The 22291-nt window shown below is 49.9% G+C and overlaps 1 protein-coding gene across 1 annotated transcript in view; it reads right to left on the reverse strand.

Annotated features, from left to right (window-relative positions):
- The window catches only part of MAN1A2 (mannosidase alpha class 1A member 2), a 1471929-nt gene that overhangs the window by 8278 nt on the left and 1441360 nt on the right, over positions 1-22291 (reverse strand). The window contains exons 11-12 of the mRNA XM_069635768.1: positions 3725-3897; positions 1747-1862 (exon numbers count right to left, since the gene is read on the reverse strand). Of these exons, the coding sequence (XP_069491869.1) occupies positions 1747-1862; positions 3725-3897 (289 nt within the window). The remainder of the gene's footprint in view (positions 1-1746; positions 1863-3724; positions 3898-22291) is intronic.

Here is a 22291-nt window from a genome sequence, read left to right on the forward strand (position 1 = left end):
CTAACATTACAAACTGTCTCTTTAAAAAGTTAATTTCAAATGATCACTTCCAGTGCATATTGTCCAGACAAAAAAAAAGAACTGTACTCTTGTCTTGCTAACATTATCACAACCTAGAATAACCATTTAAATAATTTTGGATAGATTAGCATTCCACGATGGGCAATCCGGGACACTCCTATTGCACTCTTTCGAAATATGCTTTTGGGCAAGGGTACCAATAGAATCAATGATGGTACCTGGCTGCTTTGCCTAAAGGTCAAAGAGAAATTTGGAAACTTAAGAATGACCAAATAGATTTATTTTTCACATGTGTGTTTGTGATAAAAGGTCTGCGTGCTTGACTCACTAAGAGCATAACACACAATGGGCTTGGCTGCTCATTTCATTTTTCACAACACTCTCCCCTACACAAAAATGTTTGTAACCACGAACCACATACTGATTCAGGCAGTATTTCTATTTGGATGCAAGGATAAAATTGCCGCAATATCAATCGCTCCCTTTGAGCCCTATTTAGTCAGACCTTTAGGAGAGGAAGGGAATCAGGCAAGCAGGGTATGGATGGCTGTACTCAGTCCCCAATGCACAGACATCCTAAATGAATTATATATAAAGACGAATGCTATATGGCTATCGACCCTGCAGCAAGTGTGGATCATTTGGAGTGGCTATTGTCTTCTGAAGAGGAGTGAATGGTGTGAAAGTAGTAATGGGAAGGGTGCATAAGGTTGCACGCTGTGTGACAATGACTACAATCGGGTGCATTTTCTTATACTGTGTCTTTTCAGTGGCAATCTTTTTACTCTCATACACTACGTGTTGGTTTTTGTAGGCTTCCATTCAAGATGGAGAACATTGGTGTACTATGTTATTTGTGCATGGTTTGAGTCATCTTTATAAAATAGTGCTATTTTATCATGAAGAGGTTTGTCAAGACCTTATTGCGCTCTAATCAACACCACAGAAGTATATGGCAAGCGCAAAGGGCCGACGGCTAAAACATAGCAGACCAAAAGAAGCACACTAAGGGACGCAGTCACAGATAACAGCGGCGAAATCAAGGAGGACCAGAATACCCCACCACCCACATTCCCCACCGCACAACTAGAGTTATCGACTAAGAGAAGTCAGCCCAGTCAACAGACAGACTCAGGGAAAATACCTATGTGCAAATTATGCACCTAGAAAATCCCAAGTAGTAGCATAAGTAGTGCGCACAACTAAAAACCCCACCCAAACTCCATACGACACACACAGCAGAGGCACTGAGTCATAACCATACGGTTACAACACGCAGAGGGATCCCTCACCAACTCCCACATGCAAGACAACGCTCAGAGACGCCAGTTACTCCTGGTTCTGAATCTATCCGATCATCGTATCCTCACTAACACACCCAACCCTCTTCTCTTGCAGAGCCTTGTGAGGGCCTGGAGACTGCCCTTGGGTGGAAGCGGCGCGCGGTACAAATCAACATAACAGTTCATGCACCAGCTGGCTTCAGTCAAATTGCACAAACACAATGGCTCCTTGGAAGGTTATCTTTGAAAGTTTTAATTTGATGGGTCCAAAAAACATCAACAGACAGCCAACACGTGTTTCAACCACACAAAGTCTTCCTCAAAGTGTCTTTATTTCTTCAGGTTAACTATCTGTCCCTTTTCATCAACACACAGGATGCATACACAATAGGGTAGGGAAATTTCACCACCACATGGACTGAAGCAAGGTTCCAGGACTTACTTTAACGTTTCCGCAAGGAAGAAGCTTTGCTGCACATCATCGTAGGCTGGAGAGGACGAGTAGACATCCTTGACCCCGGAGAAGCCCCCGCTGACTCTGCAGTACTTTTCGATGGCCTGTACATGGGGAGAGAAGAAAGCAGCAGACCCTAGTTATGGCTTCCAAGGCTCAGGCTGTCACCACAGGCGTTCATTGGCACATTTTAGGGGCCTCCAACAACTAGCCCTGGCTCTATCTGCTACTACACGGCCAACCCTTTTGCTATCTCCTCCCACACAAACTTCACCTGTCCCAGCCTGGTAGACTGCAAGGTCATAAGGGATGGGCAAAATACATGCCCCACACATCCCAAAGCAGAAGGTTGTGTAATACGTGAACAATCTGCCCCCTTGGTGGTGTGGAACCAGTTATTGCGGCACACACAGGGCTTATATTGGGCGCAACACATGACATTCAGCACACTAAGAGAGTGATAAATATTCTGGTCGATTTGCGCGCTGAATCGTACTGCAAAACTGGCCACGTCAGCCACTCTGCCTGGAATACAAGGTAGTCCAGTCAATCCTCATTGGTCTTTTTTCCACAACTTCAAGTAGGGGAATAAAATACCCAAGATACTGCTCAAGTGAGAGCGGGGCAAGGAATCCAGAGGAAGTGATGGGTCCCTTTCAAAGGGTAGCTCTGAGGCATTACCTCCCAGCCTCTGTGCCTCAGAAAGCAGAGTCAATGAAGGTTGCCCGATGTTCATAACTGCGGATTAAAGCGCTGACACCATCAGTCCCAGGGCCCCTTGCTCCGAGGGTCATATCAGAAGGTCTTTATGGTACAGACGATGGGTGACAGCATGGTGTTGGACAACCCCAACATGTATTTAGTGATCGGCTTGCTGTGAGCACATTTGAGATCACAAGTTGTGCCAATAGTGGAACAATGAATAGCAGATGTTCATGTGTGCTGAGTGTTTGAAACACAAATCAAAACGGATCTGAATGCTTCCAAAAGATAGGAGGGATGCTGGAACCCAACATGAAACGAAAATAAATGCTCTAGAGCCCTAACACACCAACTCTCTACCCCAATGAGTGTCTTCAAGATGGGGGCGACAAAGAACCCGATGTGGTGTCAGCCGCCGACATGCCACCGGGAAAGAGGCCATCCACGCATCACACAACTTAACACTGAGGAGATGGGTGCATGAAACTTTCATCACAACCTCACCACCATTTTTCACTTGTAGTCCAAGTCTCCATGAAATTGGCTTCACGAAAAGCTGCAGTAACGTTTTATGGTCCCGGAAGACCAAACCACAGAAAGGAGCTGGCAGCTCTTTGCAGAAAGGACCCTGCCCAATATCTTCTGGGAGGAGATCTGCTCGGCCCTTTCCTGGGTCACCGCCCTGATTCTGGCAGCTCAGTTCTGGGCTTTTCTGAAGAAGTCACACGGAAATCTAGAATTTTTTTTGAGCAATGAGTTTTTTTCTGTTTTGTAGGAGGCCCAGTTACACTGGAATTGTTTGACTAGTCTAGTAATATTTTACCTAAGCTTCGGACCTAGGGAACCGGTATCCCAGATGCCAACGCCCTGATGGTTCGAACAAACGCTGCAAAATGTCAGAACGCTCTGTAGATTTGACAGAGCTTCAACAGATTAGCACAATAATGCATATAGGGGTGTGAAAAAAGTCAATTTAGAAAGACCAATCCGAGACCACTCTGAGCAGAATTGAACTGCCACATCCCTCACCACACACGAGTGTGCACAGGGGCTGATCGGCGTGGCTGGGCCGGAAGAGGAAATACTTGGGATACTTGCACTAAAAAGGGGAACCTATGGGTAGTAACTGCATGTTAACAGCAAGGGAGACAGTGACAAGTTTGCTACAGGAAGCATTGCTTGGGCCAGTTGTACAGCCAGAGTTCCCTCAAGGTTGCAGCCGCTGCCAATACCTTCCAGCGGAGCGTTCCGGTATAGGACTCACCTGCGCGGCCTCCCAGCCCCACTGGCGGTACTTGGGGTCATGCGTGAACCTCCACATGTACCAGTAGGTCTCGATCACCTCTGGCCGCAGAATGTAGTACTTCTCGTTCTGCCGCACCGCCACCGCTTCAGCTCCACCGTCAAATTTAAATGCCTCTGGACCCAGCTTTAGCACTGCACAGGGAGGGATAAAAGAAGGCAGAAAGCATCATCAAAATCACCAAGTAAAAGCAAACCACCATGCAGCATTGTGTCCCTTCTCACGCGCTTCCATCAGTGGCAAGTCCACACAGCTGCTTACTGCTCACTTCTCCACCTATCGTATCCCCTCAAGGTGGATTCAATGGCATTTTCCTTCCTTCTTGGAAAAGCACACACCGTATGCTCTTGCCCCGAAGCACCATGCAACAAAACTACAAACAATATGACCTATGTACTAAGCAGTAGTTCATCGTTTAATCTTTACTGTTTTCGGTTGGACATTTTTTTCACAGTAACTTAACCCCACCCCACTCCCCCCCCATACAACATTTCATGAACACATTCACATAATTTCCACAGTAGAATGTAATCATTTTCCACCAGGAATTAGTCAGAGTACAGAACCAGCAGTCACTGAAGAAGAGTCACAAGCTAAGCCCTCACTGCGTCTACATGGTGGATAAAGTGCAGAAGCCGGCGCCTGCCCTCCATCTAGCCGGCACCTGCCCTCCATCTAGCCGGCACCTGCCCTCCATCTAGCCGGCACCTGCCCTCCATCTAGCCGGCACCTGCCCTCCATCTAGCCGGCACCTGCCCTCCATCTAGCCGGCACCTGCCCTCCATCTAGCCGGCACCTGCGCTCCATCTTGCCGGCACCTGCGCGCCATCTAGCCGGCACCTGCCCTCCATCTAGCCGGCACCTGCCCTCCATCTAGCCGGCACCTGCGCGCCATCTAGCCGGCACCTGCGCGCCATCTAGCCGGCACCTGCCCTCCATCTAGCCGGCACCTGCCCTCCATCTAGCCGGCACCTGCCCTCCATCTAGCCGGCACCTGCCCTCCATCTAGCCGGCACCTGCCCTCCATCTAGCCGGCACCTGCCCTCCCTCCATCTAGCCGGCACCTGCCCTCCATCTAGCCGGCACCTGCCCTCCATCTAGCCGGCACCTGCGCGCCATCTAGCCGGCACCTGCGCGCCATCTAGCCGGCACCTGCGCGCCATCTAGCCGGCACCTGCGCGCCATCTAGCCAGCACCTGCGCGCCATCTTGCCGGCACCTGCCCTCCATCTAGCCGGCACCTGCCCTCCATCTAGCCGGCACCTGCCCTCCATCTAGCCGGCACCTGCCCTCCATCTAGCCGGCACCTGCCCTCCATCTAGCCGGCACCTGCCCTCCATCTAGCCGGCACCTGCCCTCCATCTAGCCGGCACCTGCGCGCCATCTAGCCGGCACCTGCGCTCCATCTAGCCGGCACCTGCGCGCCATCTAGCCGGCACCTGCGCGCCATCTAGCCGGCACCTGCGCGCCATCTAGCCGGCACCTGCGCGCCATCTAGCCGGCACCTGCGCGCCATCTAGCCGGCACCTGCGCGCCATCTTGCCGGCACCTGCGCGCCATCTTGCCGGCACCTGCGCTCCATCTAGCCGGCACCTGCCCTCCATCTAGCCGGCACCTGCCCTCCATCTAGCCGGCACCTGCCCTCCATCTAGCCGGCACCTGCCCTCCATCTAGCCGGCACCTGCCCTCCATCTAGCCGGCACCTGCCCTCCTGCCCTCCATCTAGCCGGCACCTGCCCTCCTGCCCTCCATCTAGCCGGCACCTGCCCTCCTGCCCTCCATCAAGCCGGCACCTGCCCTCCATCTTGCCAGCACCTGCCCTCCTGCCCTCCATCTAGCCGGCACCTGCCCTCCTGCCCTCCATCAAGCCGGCACCTGCCCTCCATCAAGCCGGCACCTGCCCTCCATCTAGCCGGCACCTGCCCTCCTGCCCTCCATCAAGCCGGCACCTGCCCTCCATCTTGCCGGCACCCGCGCTCCATCTTGCCGGCACCCGCGCTCCATCTTGCCGGCACCTGCGCGCCATCTTGCCGGCGCCTGCGCGCCATCTTGCCGGCGCCTGCTCTCCATCTAGCCGGCACCTGCCCTCCATCTAGCCGGCACCTGCCCTCCATCTAGCCGGCACATGCCCTCCATCTAGCCGGCACCTGCCCTCCATCTAGCCGGCACCTGCCCTCCTGCCCTCCATCTAGCCGGCACCTGCCCTCCTGCCCTCCATCTAGCCGGCACCTGCCCTCCTGCCCTCCATCTTGCCAGCACCTGCCCTCCTGCCCTCCATCTTGCCGGCACCTGCCCTCCTGCCCTCCATCTAGCCGGCACCTGCCCTCCATCTTGCCAGCACCTGCCCTCCTGCCCTCCATCTTGCCAGCACCTGCCCTCCTGCCCTCCATCTAGCCGGCACCTGCCCTCCTGCCCTCCATCTAGCCGGCACCTGCCCTCCTGCCCTCCATCTAGCCGGCACCTGCCCTCCATCTAGCCGGCACCTGCCCTCCATCTAGCCGGCACCTGCCCTCCATCTAGCTGGCACCTGCCCTCCATCTTGCCGGCACCTGCCCTCCTGCCCTCCATCTAGCCGGCACCTGCCCTCCTGCCCTCCATCTAGCCGGCGCCTGCCCTCCATCTAGCCGGCACCTGCCCTCCATCTAGCCGGCACCTGCCCTCCATCTAGCCGGCACCTGCCCTCCATCTAGCCGGCACCTGCCCTCCATCTAGCCGGCACCTGCCCTCCATCCAGCCGGCACCTGCCCTCCATCTAGCCGGCAGCTGCCCTCCATCTAGCCGGCACCTGCGCTCCATCTAGCCGGCACCTGCCCTCCATCTAGCCGGCACCTGCCCTCCATCTAGCCGGCACCTGCCCTCCATCTAGCCGCCACCTGCCCTCCATCTAGCCGCCACCCGCCCTCCATCTAGCCGGCACCCGCCCTCCATCTAGCCGGCACCCGCCCTCCATCTAGCCGGCACCCGCCCTCCATCTAGCCGGCACCCGCCCTCCATCTAGCCGGCACCCGCCCTCCATCTAGCCGGCACCTGCCCTCCATCTAGCCGGCACCTGCCCTCCATCTTGCCGGCACCTGCCCTCCTTCTAGCCGGCACCTGCCCTCCTTCTAGCCGGCAACTGCTCTCCTTCTAGCCGGCACCTGCTCTCCATCTAGCCGGCACCTGCCCTCCATCTTGCCGGCACCTGCCCTCCATCTTGCCGGCACCTGCCCTCCATCTACCCGGCACCTGCCCTCCATCTACCCGGCACCTGCCCTCCTTCTAGCCGGCACCTGCTCTCCTTCTAGCAGGCACCTGCTCTCCTTCTAGCAGGCACCTGCTCTACTTCTAGCTGGCACCTGCTCTCCTTCTAGCTGGCACCTGCTCTCCTTCTAGCCGGCACCTGCGCTCCATCTTGCCGGCACCTGCCCTCCATCTTGCCGGCACCTGCCCTCCATCTTGCCGGCACCTGCCCTCCATCTACCCGGCACCTGCCCTCCATCTACCCGGCACCTGCCCTCCTTCTAGCCGGCACCTGCTCTCCTTCTAGCAGGCACCTGCTCTCCTTCTAGCAGGCACCTGCTCTACTTCTAGCTGGCACCTGCTCTCCTTCTAGCTGGCACCTGCTCTCCTTCTAGCTGGCACCTGCTCTCCTTCTAGCTGGCACCTGCTCTCTTTCTAGCAGTCGAAGCTTAGCCGCACAGGCTCAGTTTTCATACAGCCCTAGACAGAGACATAAATCAATACTGACAGATTCCAAACAATAATGATTACATTGGCATGTTCTTGAATTGCAGGGCAGCTTTCTGCCTTCACTTACAGGTGACCCAATCTCGCTGAGCCTCCCGGCTAAGTATGAACTCAAAATAGGGTCGATGCCCTTGAGTGTTACAAAGTAAACAATACTCACTCAAAGATTTCCGGCTGCTGCCCTTCCCCAAACCTTCTCTTAGGTAACCAATGGCAGTGTGTTCTTTTTAAAAGACTCCTTTATAATAACTAATTTCTGTAACTCCCAGCACGTCTCCACCGAAACCTCCAAGAGCAGCTCCGCCCCCACATAGCCACACCAACTCGTTTCAGCCGCTTCCAATAATTTTCCAATAATTCAAGTCTTCATTTTCATAGTTTTATGGCACAAAGAATGTAATCCTAATTCCAATCTTAACGCTGCCACTGGTGTTGAAGAATCAATTGTCGATACACTCAAATATATTCAAATTTCGACTCAACCAAAGGCGTAACCTGGCAAATTCCTGGCACGCACCACCTCACCCGACCACAATGATGCAGACCTCTGGCCCCCAGATGGAGTGCTCGACAGTCAGGATAATGTGCCTGGCCAATGCCTGGCGCACACCACCTCACTCTACCTCGATGATGCAGGATTCTGGCCCACAGATAGAGTGCTCGACAGTGAGGATCATCCTGTGCCTGGCAAATGCCTGGCGCACACCACCTCACCCGACCTCGATGATGCAGAACTCTGGCCCACAGATAGAGTGCTCGACAGTGAGGATCATCCTGTGTCTGGCAAATGCCTGGCGCACACCACCTCACCCGACCTCAATGATGCAGAACTCTGGCCCACAGATAGAGTGCTCGACAGTGAGGATCCTGTGCCTGGCCAATGCCTGGCGCACACCACCTCACCCGACCTCAATGATGCAGAACTCTGGCCCACAGATAGAGTGCTCGACAGTGAGGATCCTGTGCCTGGCGCACACCACCTCACCCGACCTCAATGATGCAGAACTCTGGCCCACAGATAGAGTGCTCGACTGTGAGGATCATCCTGTGCCTGGCAAATTCCTGGCACACACCACCTCACTCTACCTCAATGATGCAGAACTCTGGCCCACAGATAGAGTGCTCGACAGTGAGGATAATGTGCCTGGCGCACACCACCTCACTCTACCTCGATGATGCAGGATTCTGCCCCAGGGAAAGAGTGCTCGACAGTGAGGATCATCCTGTGTCTGGCAAATGCCTGGTGCACACCACCTCACCCGACCTCAATGATGCAGACCTCTGGCCCAAAGATGGAGTGCTCGACAGTGAGGATCCTGTGCCTGGCCAATGCCTGGCGCACATCACCTCACTCTACCTCGATGATGCAGACCTCTGGCCCACAGATAGAGTGCTCGACAGTGAGGATAATGTGCCTGGCGCACATCACCTCACTCTACCTCGATGATGCAGGATTCTGCCCCAGGGAAAGAGTGCTCGACAGTGAGGATCATCCTGTATCTGGCAAATGCCTGGTGCACACCACCTCACCCGACCTCAATGATGCAGACCTCTGGCCCACAGATGGAGTGCTCGACAGTCAGGATAATGTGCCTGGCCAATGCCTGGCACACATCACCTCACTCTACCTCGATGATGCAGGATTCTGCCCCAGGGAAAGAGTGCTCGACAGTGAGGATCATCCTGTGTCTGGCAAATGCCTGGTGCACACCACCTCACCCGACCTCGATGATGCAGGATTCTGCCCCACAGAAAGAGTGCTCGACAGTGAGGATCCTGTGCCTGGCCAATGCCTGGCGCACGCTACCTCACCCGACCTCGATGATGCAGGATTCTGCCCCAGGGAAAGAGTGCTCGACAGTGAAGATCATCCTGTGCCTGGCCAATGCCTGGCGCAAACCACCTCACCCGACCTCGATGATGCAGAACTCTGGCCCACAGAAAGAGTGCTTGACAGTGAGGATCATCCTGTGTCTGGCAAATGCCTGGTGCACACCACTTCACCCGACCTCGATGATGCAGGATTCTGCCCCAGGAAAGAGTGCTCGACAGTGAGGATCATCCTGTGCCTGGCAAATTCCTGGCACACACCAGCTCACTCTACCTCGATGATGCAGAACTCTGGCCCACGGAAAGAGTGCTTGACAGTGAGGATCATCCTGTGTCTGGCAAATGCCTGGTGCACACCACCTCACCCGACCTCGATGATGCAGGATTCTGCCCCATGGAAAGAGTGCTCGATATTGAGGATCATCCTGTGCCTGGCAAATTCCTGGCACACACCAGCTCACTCTACCTCGATGATGCAGATCTCTGGCCCACGGAAAGAGTGCTTGACAGTGAGGATCATCCTGTGTCTGGCAAATGCCTGGTGCACACCACCTCACTCTACCTCGATGATGCAGGATTCTGCCCCAGGGAAAGAGTGCTCGACAGTGAGGATCATCCTGTGCCTGGCAAATTCCTGGCACACACCAGCTCACTCTACCTCGATGATGCAGAACTCTGGCCCACGGAAAGAGTGCTTGACAGTGAGGATCCTGTGCCTGGCCAATGCCTGGCACACACCACCTGATCTGACCTCAATGATGCAGAACTCTGGCCCTCGAGTCTACAAACCTCTTGGGTTTTCAGGATAACCACAAACTATGTAAATGATTTCCCATTTGGATAATATTTATGCAGCTTTAGCTTATAAATGTTCATGATGAAATCATAAAAACCTCACCTTTTTGCAGCCCCCAGTGATTGGTGCTCTGCAATCCCTTCCCTTCCTCCTTGAAAAGGTCATCAGTCATGCCCATGAACACAGAGCAAACCACCTCTGCCAGGCTACCGCCATTTAAAATATAATAATATAAGTGGCAGTCTGGGAGGCGGTACAGGAAAACACTACTTGACACTGCATGCAAGTGTGAATGTGGCAAGTGCAGTATTACATCGACAGTGGCATTGTTCAGGTCAATAAGTGCGGAAAAGATTCCAGATCTTGAGTTTGGTTTTAATAATGTTATTTGGGTTTTTTCGTAATAACTTTAGGTTCTACGCTATCTTGTTCCATAGATGGACATTGTAAGACAGCATCATCTTCCAGTCCCTGATCAAGAGTTCGGTGGGTTTGGTTATGCAGGGGTTATTCTTTTCTGTCTTTGCTGTTCATGTTAGATTCGTGTCACGGGGAGAAAAAATAGGGAGCGTTGTTGTGGTCAGGCCCAGAGACAGGGCGGTCTCACTACCTACTCTAGCTTGGAGTAGCTGTAGTTTGTTTACTTGGGTAGTCCTCTGCATACGCCATTACAGCGGTCCAGCAGCGCGGGGATGGACGCCCTGCCAGAACCTCTTTTTCACCACTTAGCAAGCCACGCCCACCTGGTGCCTTCCTGCTTGCCGCTCTTTTTCACCACTTAGCAAGCCCCGACCACCTGGTGCCTTCGTACTTGCCGCTCTTTTTCACCACTTAGCAAGCCCCGCCCACCTGGTGCCTTCCTGCTTGCCACTCTTTCCCTACTTAAGGAACCCTCCAGCCTCTTTTCCTTTGCAGATGGGGAGCAGGTGCAAGTGGATCTAGGTCACCTGGCCTAAATCCCACCCACCTGGTGCCTTCCTGCCTGCCGCTCTTTTTCACCACTTAGCAAGCCCCGCCCACCTGATGCCTTCCTGCTTGCTGCTCTTTTTCACCACTTACCAAGCCCCGCCCACCTGGTGCCTTCCTGCATGCTGTTCTTTTTCACCACTTAGCAAGCCCCGCCCACCTGGTGCCTTGCTGCATGCTGTTCTTTTTCACCACTTAGCAAGCCCCGCCCACCTGGTGCCTTCCTGCATGCTGTTCTTTTTCACCACTTAGCAAGCCCCGCCCACCTGGTGCCTTCCTGCATGCTGTTCTTTTTCACCACTTAGCAAGCCCCGCCCACCTGGTGCCTTCCTGCATGCTGTTCTTTTTCACCACTTAGCAAGCCCCGCCCACCTGGTGCCTTCCTGCATGCTGTTCTTTTTCACCACTTAGCAAGCCCCGCCAACCTGGTGCCTTCCTGCATGCTGCTCTTTTTCACCACTTAGCAAGACCCGCCCACCTGGTGCCTTGCTGCTCTTTTTCACCATTTAGCAAGTCCCGCCCACCTGGTGCCTTCCTGCTTGCCCCTCTGTTTCACCACTTAGCAAGCCCCGTCAACCTGGTGCCTTCCTGCTTGCCGCTCTTTTTCCCTACTTAAGGAGCCCTCCAGCCTCTTTTCCTTTGCAGATGGGGAGCAGGTGCAAGTGGATCTAGGTCACCTGGTCTAAGTACCTCCCACCTTCTTAGCCCTGCTTCTTCCTTCCTGCTCTTAACTCTGACATCAAGGGCGTATCTCGCCCAGCCGTCTGCAGTGAAGGGCAGACGGAGAAAAGGGCAATTCCTGTTTGGACCTGTTCAGACCATGAGGACCCAGGGCCCGACCCCCTGCTCAGACAGCAGGTAAGCATGCACCAACATGGGTTACTCCCTCTGTCCCCACAGGCCATCCCCACCCCCTCCGGTCCCCCTGTGATGTTCCCTTGTGCCCCCCCTTCTCGCACACAGGTGTTGCCTGTTTTGCTCGACTCTTCTACCCTGCTCCCCCTCAACCTCTTCCAGCCTACTTCTGCAGGAGTCTGTCCTGATACATTCTGGTTACACCATCACTGTCTTGTGGCCAATGCTGGATTTGACTTTTATGGACTTCATTCATTCACGTTGCATCACTCTTTCTCAACTCTCATGCTGGACTTCCTTTGCATCTTGTACTCATGGTGGCCCTGAACCATGCGGTTCCCATCTTCATCTTGTATCCTGGCTTGCAACATTATGTGTTACTACTGACTTCTGCAATTGTAGTGGCTCTGCCCTCTTGCTTCTCCAGTCTTTTTGACTGCTTAATCTCTGTTCTCTTGTCCTTTCCCTTCTCCCTTTTCCTATCTCCTCCCCTTACTTTCTTCTATGCACTTACTCAATCAGAATTGTCCCTGGACCTAATATGATAGCAACCTCGTCTGTTTCCTCAACCCTCCCATTGCTGTAGAAGATTATGTGCAGCTTCAAGAGGTGACCTTCTGAATAGAAGCTGTCGGGACATTTCTGATTCAATCTGAAATGACCGATGTAATGAAAACCTGGCTTAATAAATCACTTCAAGGTGGAGCCTGGAACTAGCTGGAGTAACACCTTTTCAGAAACTATACACCTGCTGAACCCCGAGACCTGGTAAATCTTCAAACTCCCGTACTTGGCAAAGATCTTGGCGTGTGTTCTGGTCACTCAAGTATAGGAACGTATTGACTCACACGATCTGCTCGTCTCAAAGCAAAGCTGGCCTTAGACCAGGCAGGGAGATGGAATCCATCTGGATTGCAGCTGCTTGATACAGGACACCCCAACTGCATGCGTTGTCTTCAGGAGCTAGATATCTAGGGCTCAGCGGTAGTCCTTTTCATCAAGCCGATGCCACACTTTAACATGGTGGAATAGAGTTGTGGGTCTCTGAGGGGTCTGCACTGTCCTCTCTTCTTTTTAATACCCATGTTCGGTGGCTCATCAGATTCATGTTCTAACAGTTTGGTTCAAGCGAGGGACATGCAAATGCCTCTGTATTTGTATCCACCGACAAATCATGACCTTGGAAAATGTTCAATCTGTAGCTCCACAATGCACTGGACAACAATGTTTATATATATAATAAGCATCAGAATGTTAAATCATACTTATCGCCTGAAAGATTAGGCACTTGTCCGTCCCCATCTGAAACTGTTCCGCTTGGGCAAACTGTATGTTGGCTTCGATGAATTATTTGTTGGACCTCAGAAACTTGGACAAAGAACTCTCCCCCTGATCTCCACCCGAGTGTGCTCATCCCTAGGAATAGCAGGCAATTCCAAAAGAGGCAATAAGATGTAATGGGATGCCATAATGGACACAAGGAATAGGACCCGGGACTGCTGAAGGGCCCTTCATTCTACTTGTCTCGAGGAGCACTGGAAAGGAAGTACTTTTACAGAGGAGGCTTCATTCACGGAGAAGATAATCCACCAGAGTTGCCCTTGGGTAAGGCTTTGGTAACATCCTCTAAATGTGACAATAGGAGAGAAAACCCACAAGTGCCAAGATCCGAGGCTAATCCTAGCAGCACTAGGGAATGGCCTTGCCGCCGTTGACCGATACCAGGATAGTGTCCAAGACTTCCAGGAGTGCAGCTTCTGGCCCAGCCCAGAGCCTGAACCCGCACCCAAGAGAATGCATTAACGGGTGGGCACTGCGGGTTACCCGCATGTTAATTTACAACTACACTCTCTAGGAAAGTCAGGCATCATGATTGGGTTTTTAAGGGCAGGAGCTGATGTGGTCGATGCATTCCGGATGCCACATCGCTTAACACTTCCCCCTTATGTCTGGAAGTAGACCCAAAGTTAATTCTCTAGACTGGTTCAATCTGTACTACCAAGCTGGAGGGAGGCCAGTTCAGGAACAGATGGCAAGAGTTTCCAGGCCTGCTCCTTGCAAGACATAAAACTCTGGCAGCCAATGGCTTTGTGGTACTGCCACTAACTTCAATGGAATATGAATCCTACATTTTCTATCTGCACGTCCTCTTCAAAGTGGGTAGTTTCAGGGAGAACCACAGCATCCAAGCCGTGTGATACTTGCTAGTGCTCTCTGCAAACGTCTGATCGATGGCTGGGATTCTCTCAAAGCAATGCTACTGTGTTTAAAAGCTTGAAGTGGATCCCCTTCCCATCCTAAAATGAAGCAAATAAGAGTCAGCTCAGCCTTACTACTGCATGCCATAGCCTAGGAGGATAGTGGGAACATCCCATGGACCCAGTGCCTGTGAATGTAGGCTTAAAAGGCATTTTTAGACAACAGAAAGTGGCAGCAACCAAGCAAATGAAGACAAGCAGTTGTCAGGTATCCGGACACGCCATCTTAAAAAAGCCCTTTACACAATACATGATGATTTGAGTAAGCTACATGCTTCCAGAGGAAGTCAGTGTCATTCATTGAATATAGGATATCATTGTATATCTATTCCTTAATTCTCAGCTGTAGTACACACAGGCTGGGAGGACCCCCTGAACAGGCTTAGATTCCCTCAGAAATAGAAGAGTGTATGCGTTACTGAATCTGCTTGGAAAATGTACGTAAACTCCCCTGCAGGTTTAAAAGGTACTGATAGTGGGTGAGACGAATGTATAGAGGGCAAACTCAGAAAGGGCAAGTGAGAAGAAACCCGGCAGGTGAATGTAAGGGCAAATGGGAGGAGATGAAGAAAGGGAGGGATGGCAGTGCATTGCAAAGACAGCAGGAAAAGACACCAGAAAGTGGGGCAAAGTAGAAAGGTGGCGTTGGACGGAGGTAACAGAAACAAGGGCTCCCTCGGGCCAGAGAGGCTGGGACAAGGCCCTATAAAGGGGGATGCCTTTGTCAGAGGGAGGTGGTAGGAGTTAGGAACTAATTTGGAGATGGATAGTACAACGAGCAGAAGGTAAGGTTGGAGCTGGAGCTCAAGCACAAAGACCAAAGGTTGGAGGAGAGATCCTGGTTTGGTTGGAGGAGAGATCCTGGTTTGGTTGGAGGAGAGATCCTGGTTTGGTTGGAGGAGATATCCTGGTTTGGTTGGAGGAGATATCCTGGTTTGTAGAGAGAGAAGCAGCCAAATTAAAACCAGAGGCAAGTGAGCTGACAGTTATAGCCAAAGAAAATGGGAGAATTCAGGAGGAAGGCGAGAGAAGTCTTTACCTTGGGATAGATTTGAGGGTCACATCTGGAAGAAGGTCTTTAATCTTCCTATGTCAGTACCTATATCGTCAGTTGGGGTTGTTGCCTTTACACTTTTGGTATCAATGGAGAGTATTGACAATGATCAGCAGGCTTTTTTTGCCTTTACCTAATACTCTGTATGTTGATCGCTCCAATGAAATGAAGGCTAATATGTTGATCTTGAAATCTACACAAATAATATCTTGATTGATTGTGGAAAGCAATGTGAGGTCTTGATTTCCAATCCTTTGGAGGTTCAAAATAAACTAAAAGAACTAGATTGGATAACAACTATTACAACTACAAGATCTCACAAGGTTTTTTCGACATTTGCAATAATAGGGAAGGCCTGTGGTTTACTACCAAGATATTTGGAACACTTCCCTTGCCCAAAAACATGAGATCGATTTGTGTGCTTCCTTTTGAACCTTTTGCCGATTGGTGAAATACTACATATTCGAGATAAGGACCGTGATCCTAGTACTATTATGCGTGGCCATTGTAAGGATCCAGGTGCGATTCAAATTCTGAGACACTTGACCATAGACTGTCCCATGCTGAAAGACATTCGGACTCGATACCTTGGCCCATTTCTGTACAATATCTGATGTGATTTTACCAAATGATATGTGGAATAGGATTTGTTCGGGTAATTACATTTTTTTAACTGTGGAAATTATTAGAATGCTTTATGAAATCAATCTTATTAAGATGTACTAAAAAATGTAGACTTTTAAGCTTAAGTGTTTTTAGGTTTTATGAAATTATAAGATTATTTGTAATGTTTATCCATTGTATTATACATTTTGTTAATGACTAATTAATTTGTGAAAGTTCAATTTTGTGAGCAAAACACAATACAGAAAGTAAAGCCAAGTTGGGAGGATTATCAGGAGGCGATTATCAGGAGGCGGAAAGGGTTGAACATCAGGAGGTGCCAGGACGTGAGTGACAGGAGGAGAACAGAAGTGAGTATCGGGAAGTGGAAAGAGGGGAACAGGAGAGGGCAGACCACCAGGAAGTCATTATCAGATGGAGATCACAAGTGACTATCAGAAGGAGGTGCTTTGAAAGAATCAGGTGGTGGAAGGGGGAGAATACCAGGAGGTTGAACATTTTGACTATCGGGAGGTTGAAAATCAGGAGGGGGTGAGAAGTAAAGCAAGGAGAAACTGGTCTCAATTTATCTGAGATTATTTGGAACAAGAGGAAAGAGGACAGGCCAGGGGAAGTTGGAGGACAGTATTTAGGAGGGAGAAAGTACTAACGAGGTAGAGAAGCACAAGTAAACCCGAGGCACCCAGGGGAGGATGCTTCGAGAGTGGGTGCTGCCCAAAGGGGCACAGCAGAGGGGGGTGGGAGAAGAGGGTAGAGGAGAGATGAATGATGCAGGAGAAAGGATAAGCTATTAAAAGAACATTTGTCCAGGAGTTAATAAAGGAGGTGGAAGACTAACAGGCGAAAGACAGGTGATACGAGGGCATCTAGGGAGAGAGCAAAGGATCAGCGGGTTGGGAAAAGGGGCTTGGACAGAAAAATAAAGGATATGGTGGAGTTTAGTTGCCAACCCTCTCTTCTTACAAACCTTCTCTCGCCCATATCAAGTGGCTGAACTTTGCCACAGCAAATACTGTGAAGAATTCTATGGATCCCTCACTGAAGCCTTGCCTAAAGTCTCCTCCCAGGTGGTCAGGGAAAGGCAGATGCTTCCTGATCATGACCCTGGGGGTAGTGTACTGCGGGAGGATCACCTGGGAGGAGACAAGGCCCAGGGTGGTGAGGCGATCCCGTGGGATGAGATACGATATGCATCCTTTGAAAGGGCACATCTTTCTAAATTGCCAAAACAGGTAATTACTTATTGCCATTATAATGTATCTGAACCAAACAAAGTCTGTGGCTTTTGGCACAAATACCATGAAACCTGAACAAACCTTAATAACAGAAAGATCTTTCAAGGTGCCTCAAGCCTCAAGATAAAAACCCTCCTTACTCCAAAAAGTACAAGATGGAAGGATCTAACAAGATTGCCTTAAGTCGACTGTCTTCCTCTGTAACTACAAAGTACAAATCCTGGGACCAGGAAGAGGGCTGAAAAGGTATGTTGTAGCAGTAGTCAGGCCATTAGGCCTAACAGCCCACACCTGAAGGAAACTGAGAGGCATAAAAGGCCCCCTCAGGTGCAGGCAATAAGAAGGAGCTGGAACTGTGACTGGAGTGCGTGCTGGAGTAGCAGAAGCAGAGATAAGAAGGGACAAAGCTGGCAAACGAAGCAGAAGTGGGAGAACCAGAGGTACGCCAGAACGTGGATACGGCATATTTCACCTGCTTGTTCTGAGAGGGTCCTGTTCCCCCAAAATCTGGAGTGCAGCGGTAGGCATGCAGGAAAGCTGCCTTTCCCCATGTGAGCTTGATTGACGTGGTTGCCGTGCTGGGAACGAGGCGAGGAGCTGTGGGCGAGTTGCGGGTCTCAGGTGTGAAAGGGGCTCCTTAAATGAGTGGCTGGAACGGAGACACCTTAGGCGAGGAAGGGTTTGGGTCACTGAGAAGCCAGAAGCAGTTGAAGTAGTGGCAGAAGTTGTGCAACACGTAGAACAAGGACTACAGACGCCAGTGAGTGAAACCTGGCATTCTGATTCCTTTCGCAAGCACTGCCGGCAACAGTATCCAGTCTCCTATTCACTCGCGTATATTCAGAAGCAAGCTGAAGCTTTCTCTTGAAGCATTAATAAGGGAACAATGGTAAAGTAGCACCTGCGTGTATAGGGTAATTCCCATTTACTCGCGTGACTAGAAGACGCAGCGAAAGCCCATTGGTAAACCCTTAAAAGACTGTAAACCTTATGAAGAAGTGGTTGTGTGTCTCTGGTTAAGAAGAGTAAACGTTGCAAAGGCCACTGCTGAAACATTTATCATCATGAAGACCATTGTCAAATCTCTAACTTGTCAAAACTAGATGAACGAGTGGTTGTGTGTGATTAATTGTGCTTTGCAAAGGAATACTGAACTCTATCTTTTGTTTCACGCAGACATTCAATTCTTATAAAAGCTGTTCAGCAGTTAAACAGTGTATCTGAAGTTGAACAGAAGACCAAGCATTTCACAAGCCGAGATTCTCACCATACTAAGATTGAACACATCCTTTCTCGGAGCCACAAAGCAATCCATCTATTATTGAGTCCAATAACAGTTCAATCTTGCCTGAGATACAGGTGTGCAAGCATTACCTGAAGCCAAGACAGTGGCACCCAAGCTTCTGGGTACTTATTTGGGCTAACAGTTGGCAGAGAAGTGAAGGCAAAGTTGGGGAAGGGAAACTTGCTGCTTGTAAGGATTATTTGAAGCTGACACAACCTATGTTGCCAGAGACTGTGGAAGAGAGAGAGATGTGGGTCATAAAGTCAAACCTAGATTGTAATTGTGACGGATAAGGTAAAGAGGCTGCGCCCCTTTAGAAGAGAGATGGTCAGAGGACGAGTGCCTGGTCTACTTGAAGGAGTTGAAGTACTTTAATGTGAATCTTGTCCAAGCGTGTCTTGAATCACGAATTACTGAAGCTGTGATGGTATATCTGGTTGTGAGTAGATGCAACATTCAACGAAGTAGAGTACTGTGAGGCAACATAGACTGTTCTCATGGTAAACAGGAGTAGAAGTGAAGTTGTTGAAGCAGAAACAGCAACACTCTGAAGTCCTCCTGACAAATATACCTATTGTGAATCCTAATCCTGGAACTAATGACATTCTATCGGTTAACCAAGAACTGGTAGAAGTTGTGTTTCTGTGACTGTGGCAAATCTTTCAGAATTATTAGAAGTGGTGACAAAGTGTTGTCGCGGGGATTACCATTGGTGCTGTTCTGAGGAAGTGGAAAACCCATGTCTCATCAAGGAGAAAAGATTTGCTATTTTGGAACTTTGGTTAACAAAACTTTACTTTGACATTAAAACCTCCAGAACTGATTTGAGACTGCCTTACTTAAGAGGATTTCCTCATCTCTTTCTGTCGCTGAACACTGGAACAGGTTTACTTTGGATCCCGGGGAAGGGAATCCACCCATGTTATTGAAAGGTTGCCAATAAATTCTGAATGTTGTTTATATTGTTTGAATTGCCATATATTTTCTTTGTGTATTTGTTGTTTAGTGTGAGGGCCAGACATCCTATGTTAGAGTGTTTCCCTTTGCTTTGGTTAGGAAGAGAAATACTCAGCGGAGTAGGGATAGTGAGGCATTTTTAAATCATTTATACTTTAATTAAAATGGCACGTGTTGAACAATCAAGAGTTGTCTGCCTCACATTCCTCACCCCTCACAATACCCAGGCCCGTTTTTTCTGGATAAAGGATAGGGGCTCCAAAGGTCCGGGAACAATTCAAAAATCCTGCAAAGGGAAGACAAAAAAACTGTTTTCAGCCTAAAGGAAGAGAACTGAGACAATAGAGGGGAAGGATAAGGAAATCATGAAGCCCAGGGCTGTGAATGTAGCTGGAGGCCCAGAGCATCACCAGCAGCCAAGGACTTGGTGCACGTGCTTATCCTGGGAAGGCAACCTGGAGACCAGCGCAAAGTGAGGAGAAGTCACCTTGAACTTTTATTTTATCTTCAACTTCTTGTTAAGTTGGAATTTTCAGATATTCCAGGACTTTCAGTTAATTGTGAACGCCAGCCCTATCCCGAGACCTTGGATTAGTTAAACAACACAAAAGTTGACATGAGAGTCCTATGATCCGGGACACTGGAGTGACACTGCTTAGCCAAAAAACAGAGTTGTGAAGTGGGTCTTAAGTTGCTCGGATCCCGAGGGTCTGAGCCCCCTTTTTGAAAAAGCTTTCACAACTGAGGTTCTCCAAAGACAAGGGAATGCTCCTACCTATACAAATAGATTAAACAGGTACAGAATGTCTTTGGGGAGTCGGGGAGTAACGGATCAAACATAGCAGGGAGGTAATTGGCCAAGAGAATTGAGAGGTTTTTATTAGCGAACCAATCTTAAGCTCTGATAATGTCCTACCACCACATGCACTACTGCCCACTTACCGCAGGAAAATAGCAGGGAAATGCATCAATCTTAATTTGCAACACTAATCGCAGGGCACACAGCTCAACACTTGGGACTTCGTCTTAGTCTGCTGGGTCGTCTTTTTCACTACACTTCCCAAATGAATGTTGTTTTGGTGTCTAAAAGCAGTAACATTTCAATGTGTGTATGGAAAGCCCCACTTCCAGCGGCATCCTACAAGTATTTGATGCCAAATAGTTTACTAAAAAAAACAAACAGAATTTTGGAGAAGAAATGTGCATCTGAAAGTAGCTTTCAGTCCCAGCAATTACATTTCAGTGGAATCTTTGGTTATAGTCCAGTCTAAAAAATGTCTTTGTTGCTGCACTCCCCTCTTCTTGCCATTACTTTGCTCCCCATTTCTCTCTCTCGAATTCTCAGCAGCCAGCATCCCCAATCCACCCCTTTCCATGTGTAAACTCTTGCCACATTCTTGGGTTCCCACTTCCTGCCTCTCAATTTGCGAGCACCCTCCTTCTCTTGTACGACCCTCTGCACCCTTCCTTCTTGGCAATCTTGCACTCTGTGCTCCCTTGCACTGCATCCTTCCCTTGCTACTAGCCTCCTACCTTTTAGTGTTTGCCTTCTCCACTCACGATGTTTGTCTTTTTCTGTCTCCATTTTAAGCATCATTACTTCATCCAACACTCTCCAGTCCTGAGCTCTTTTATTCTGAGTTCACACCTCCTCTTCCTCGCCCTCCTTGGCTGCACGCCTTCCTTATATTCTGTTCCTGCCTGTCCTTTTGCTCTTTATTTCTAGGGACGCAAGTCCTTGGTGGGCCTTTGTTGGAAGGTGGTGGGTATTTCCGTTATCAATAGAAAACCTACGGGGATAGTATGCAAATCTGCCCTCAACTAGAATTGCTAAATACAGAGTAGATGATTCAGCCATCGATGGAGAATTTGAGGCATCATTTGTGCTATAAAACATAGGACTTTAAATAAGTAATTACATAACAAATGGGCTATTAAACTGCAGCATTTTGAGCCATTGTTTGGGAAACTATCTTGGCAGGGTTTGTGGCAGTGTGGGGCTGGTTTGACACCATTATACAGGACTGCTTTTGGTCCCTGACCTGCACAGCATATACTTTTGGAATGAAGTATAACGAATATCTGATTTTTCTGGTTTAGGCCTATGCCCAAGTCCTTGACAGTACTCCACAAAGGTATCGCGCAACTCTCTCCCTCATCTATGCCATCAAAGCAGAACAGCTTTGACAAGAGATGGAGACCAGTCAGTGTAACCCGGTTTCCTTCCTTCGTCTGCTTCATCAAAGCATTATGGTCTAGACATGGGAGTGGGACCGGCTAGTCTACCCACCAGCCTCATCTCTCCTACGCGTCATTGAAGCATCAAGGCCGTGAAGTGGGAGAGGCAGGAGGAAGTGAAAAGAACCCTTCCTGCTAAGCAACAAAGTAGAGCAGTTGGGAAAAATACCACCACCATGTGAAGATTGCGCTAGCTCGCGGCAGAAAGAGAGTTGGGGTAGTCACCAACTCCCTTCAACCCAGGTGCCTTTCAGATGCCAAAGTGCCCTTCCTCCAGCTCACAAAGTGGTGATATCATATTGACTGGTGCCGCACCGCATGAGAAGCCCTTTGACCATCCAACACCACAAACTGCCTCCAGCAATGCCTAGGCCAAGGAAAGATCCAGGTCAATAAGCAAATTAAGAATTCAAAAGTGTGGGGTCAACCAGCTTAATCCAGGAATTGAAAATTACCTTGCTAACGAGTCAGTCTCAAATTAATGTTGCTACAGCGTCTCACAATTCTGCACTGCAAGCTCTAACATTTCAGAAAAGGGTTTAGAAGAGAATCCAGTCAGTTTGCTCTATTAAAAAAGTAATTTGCATACTTTAACCATAATGTCATTGATGGGAGGCGCAATCAGGATGTGTACAGCACGAGGTGTCCCCTTGCTACTAGCTTCACCGCCATGAGCACTATCGTATAATTATCCTGTACCAAAGA

The sequence above is a fragment of the Ambystoma mexicanum genome, chromosome 7p (genome assembly GCF_040938575.1).
Source record: "Ambystoma mexicanum isolate Mex_15411 chromosome 7p, UKY_AmexF1_1, whole genome shotgun sequence".
NCBI classification, from domain to species: Eukaryota; Metazoa; Chordata; class Amphibia; order Caudata; family Ambystomatidae; genus Ambystoma; species Ambystoma mexicanum.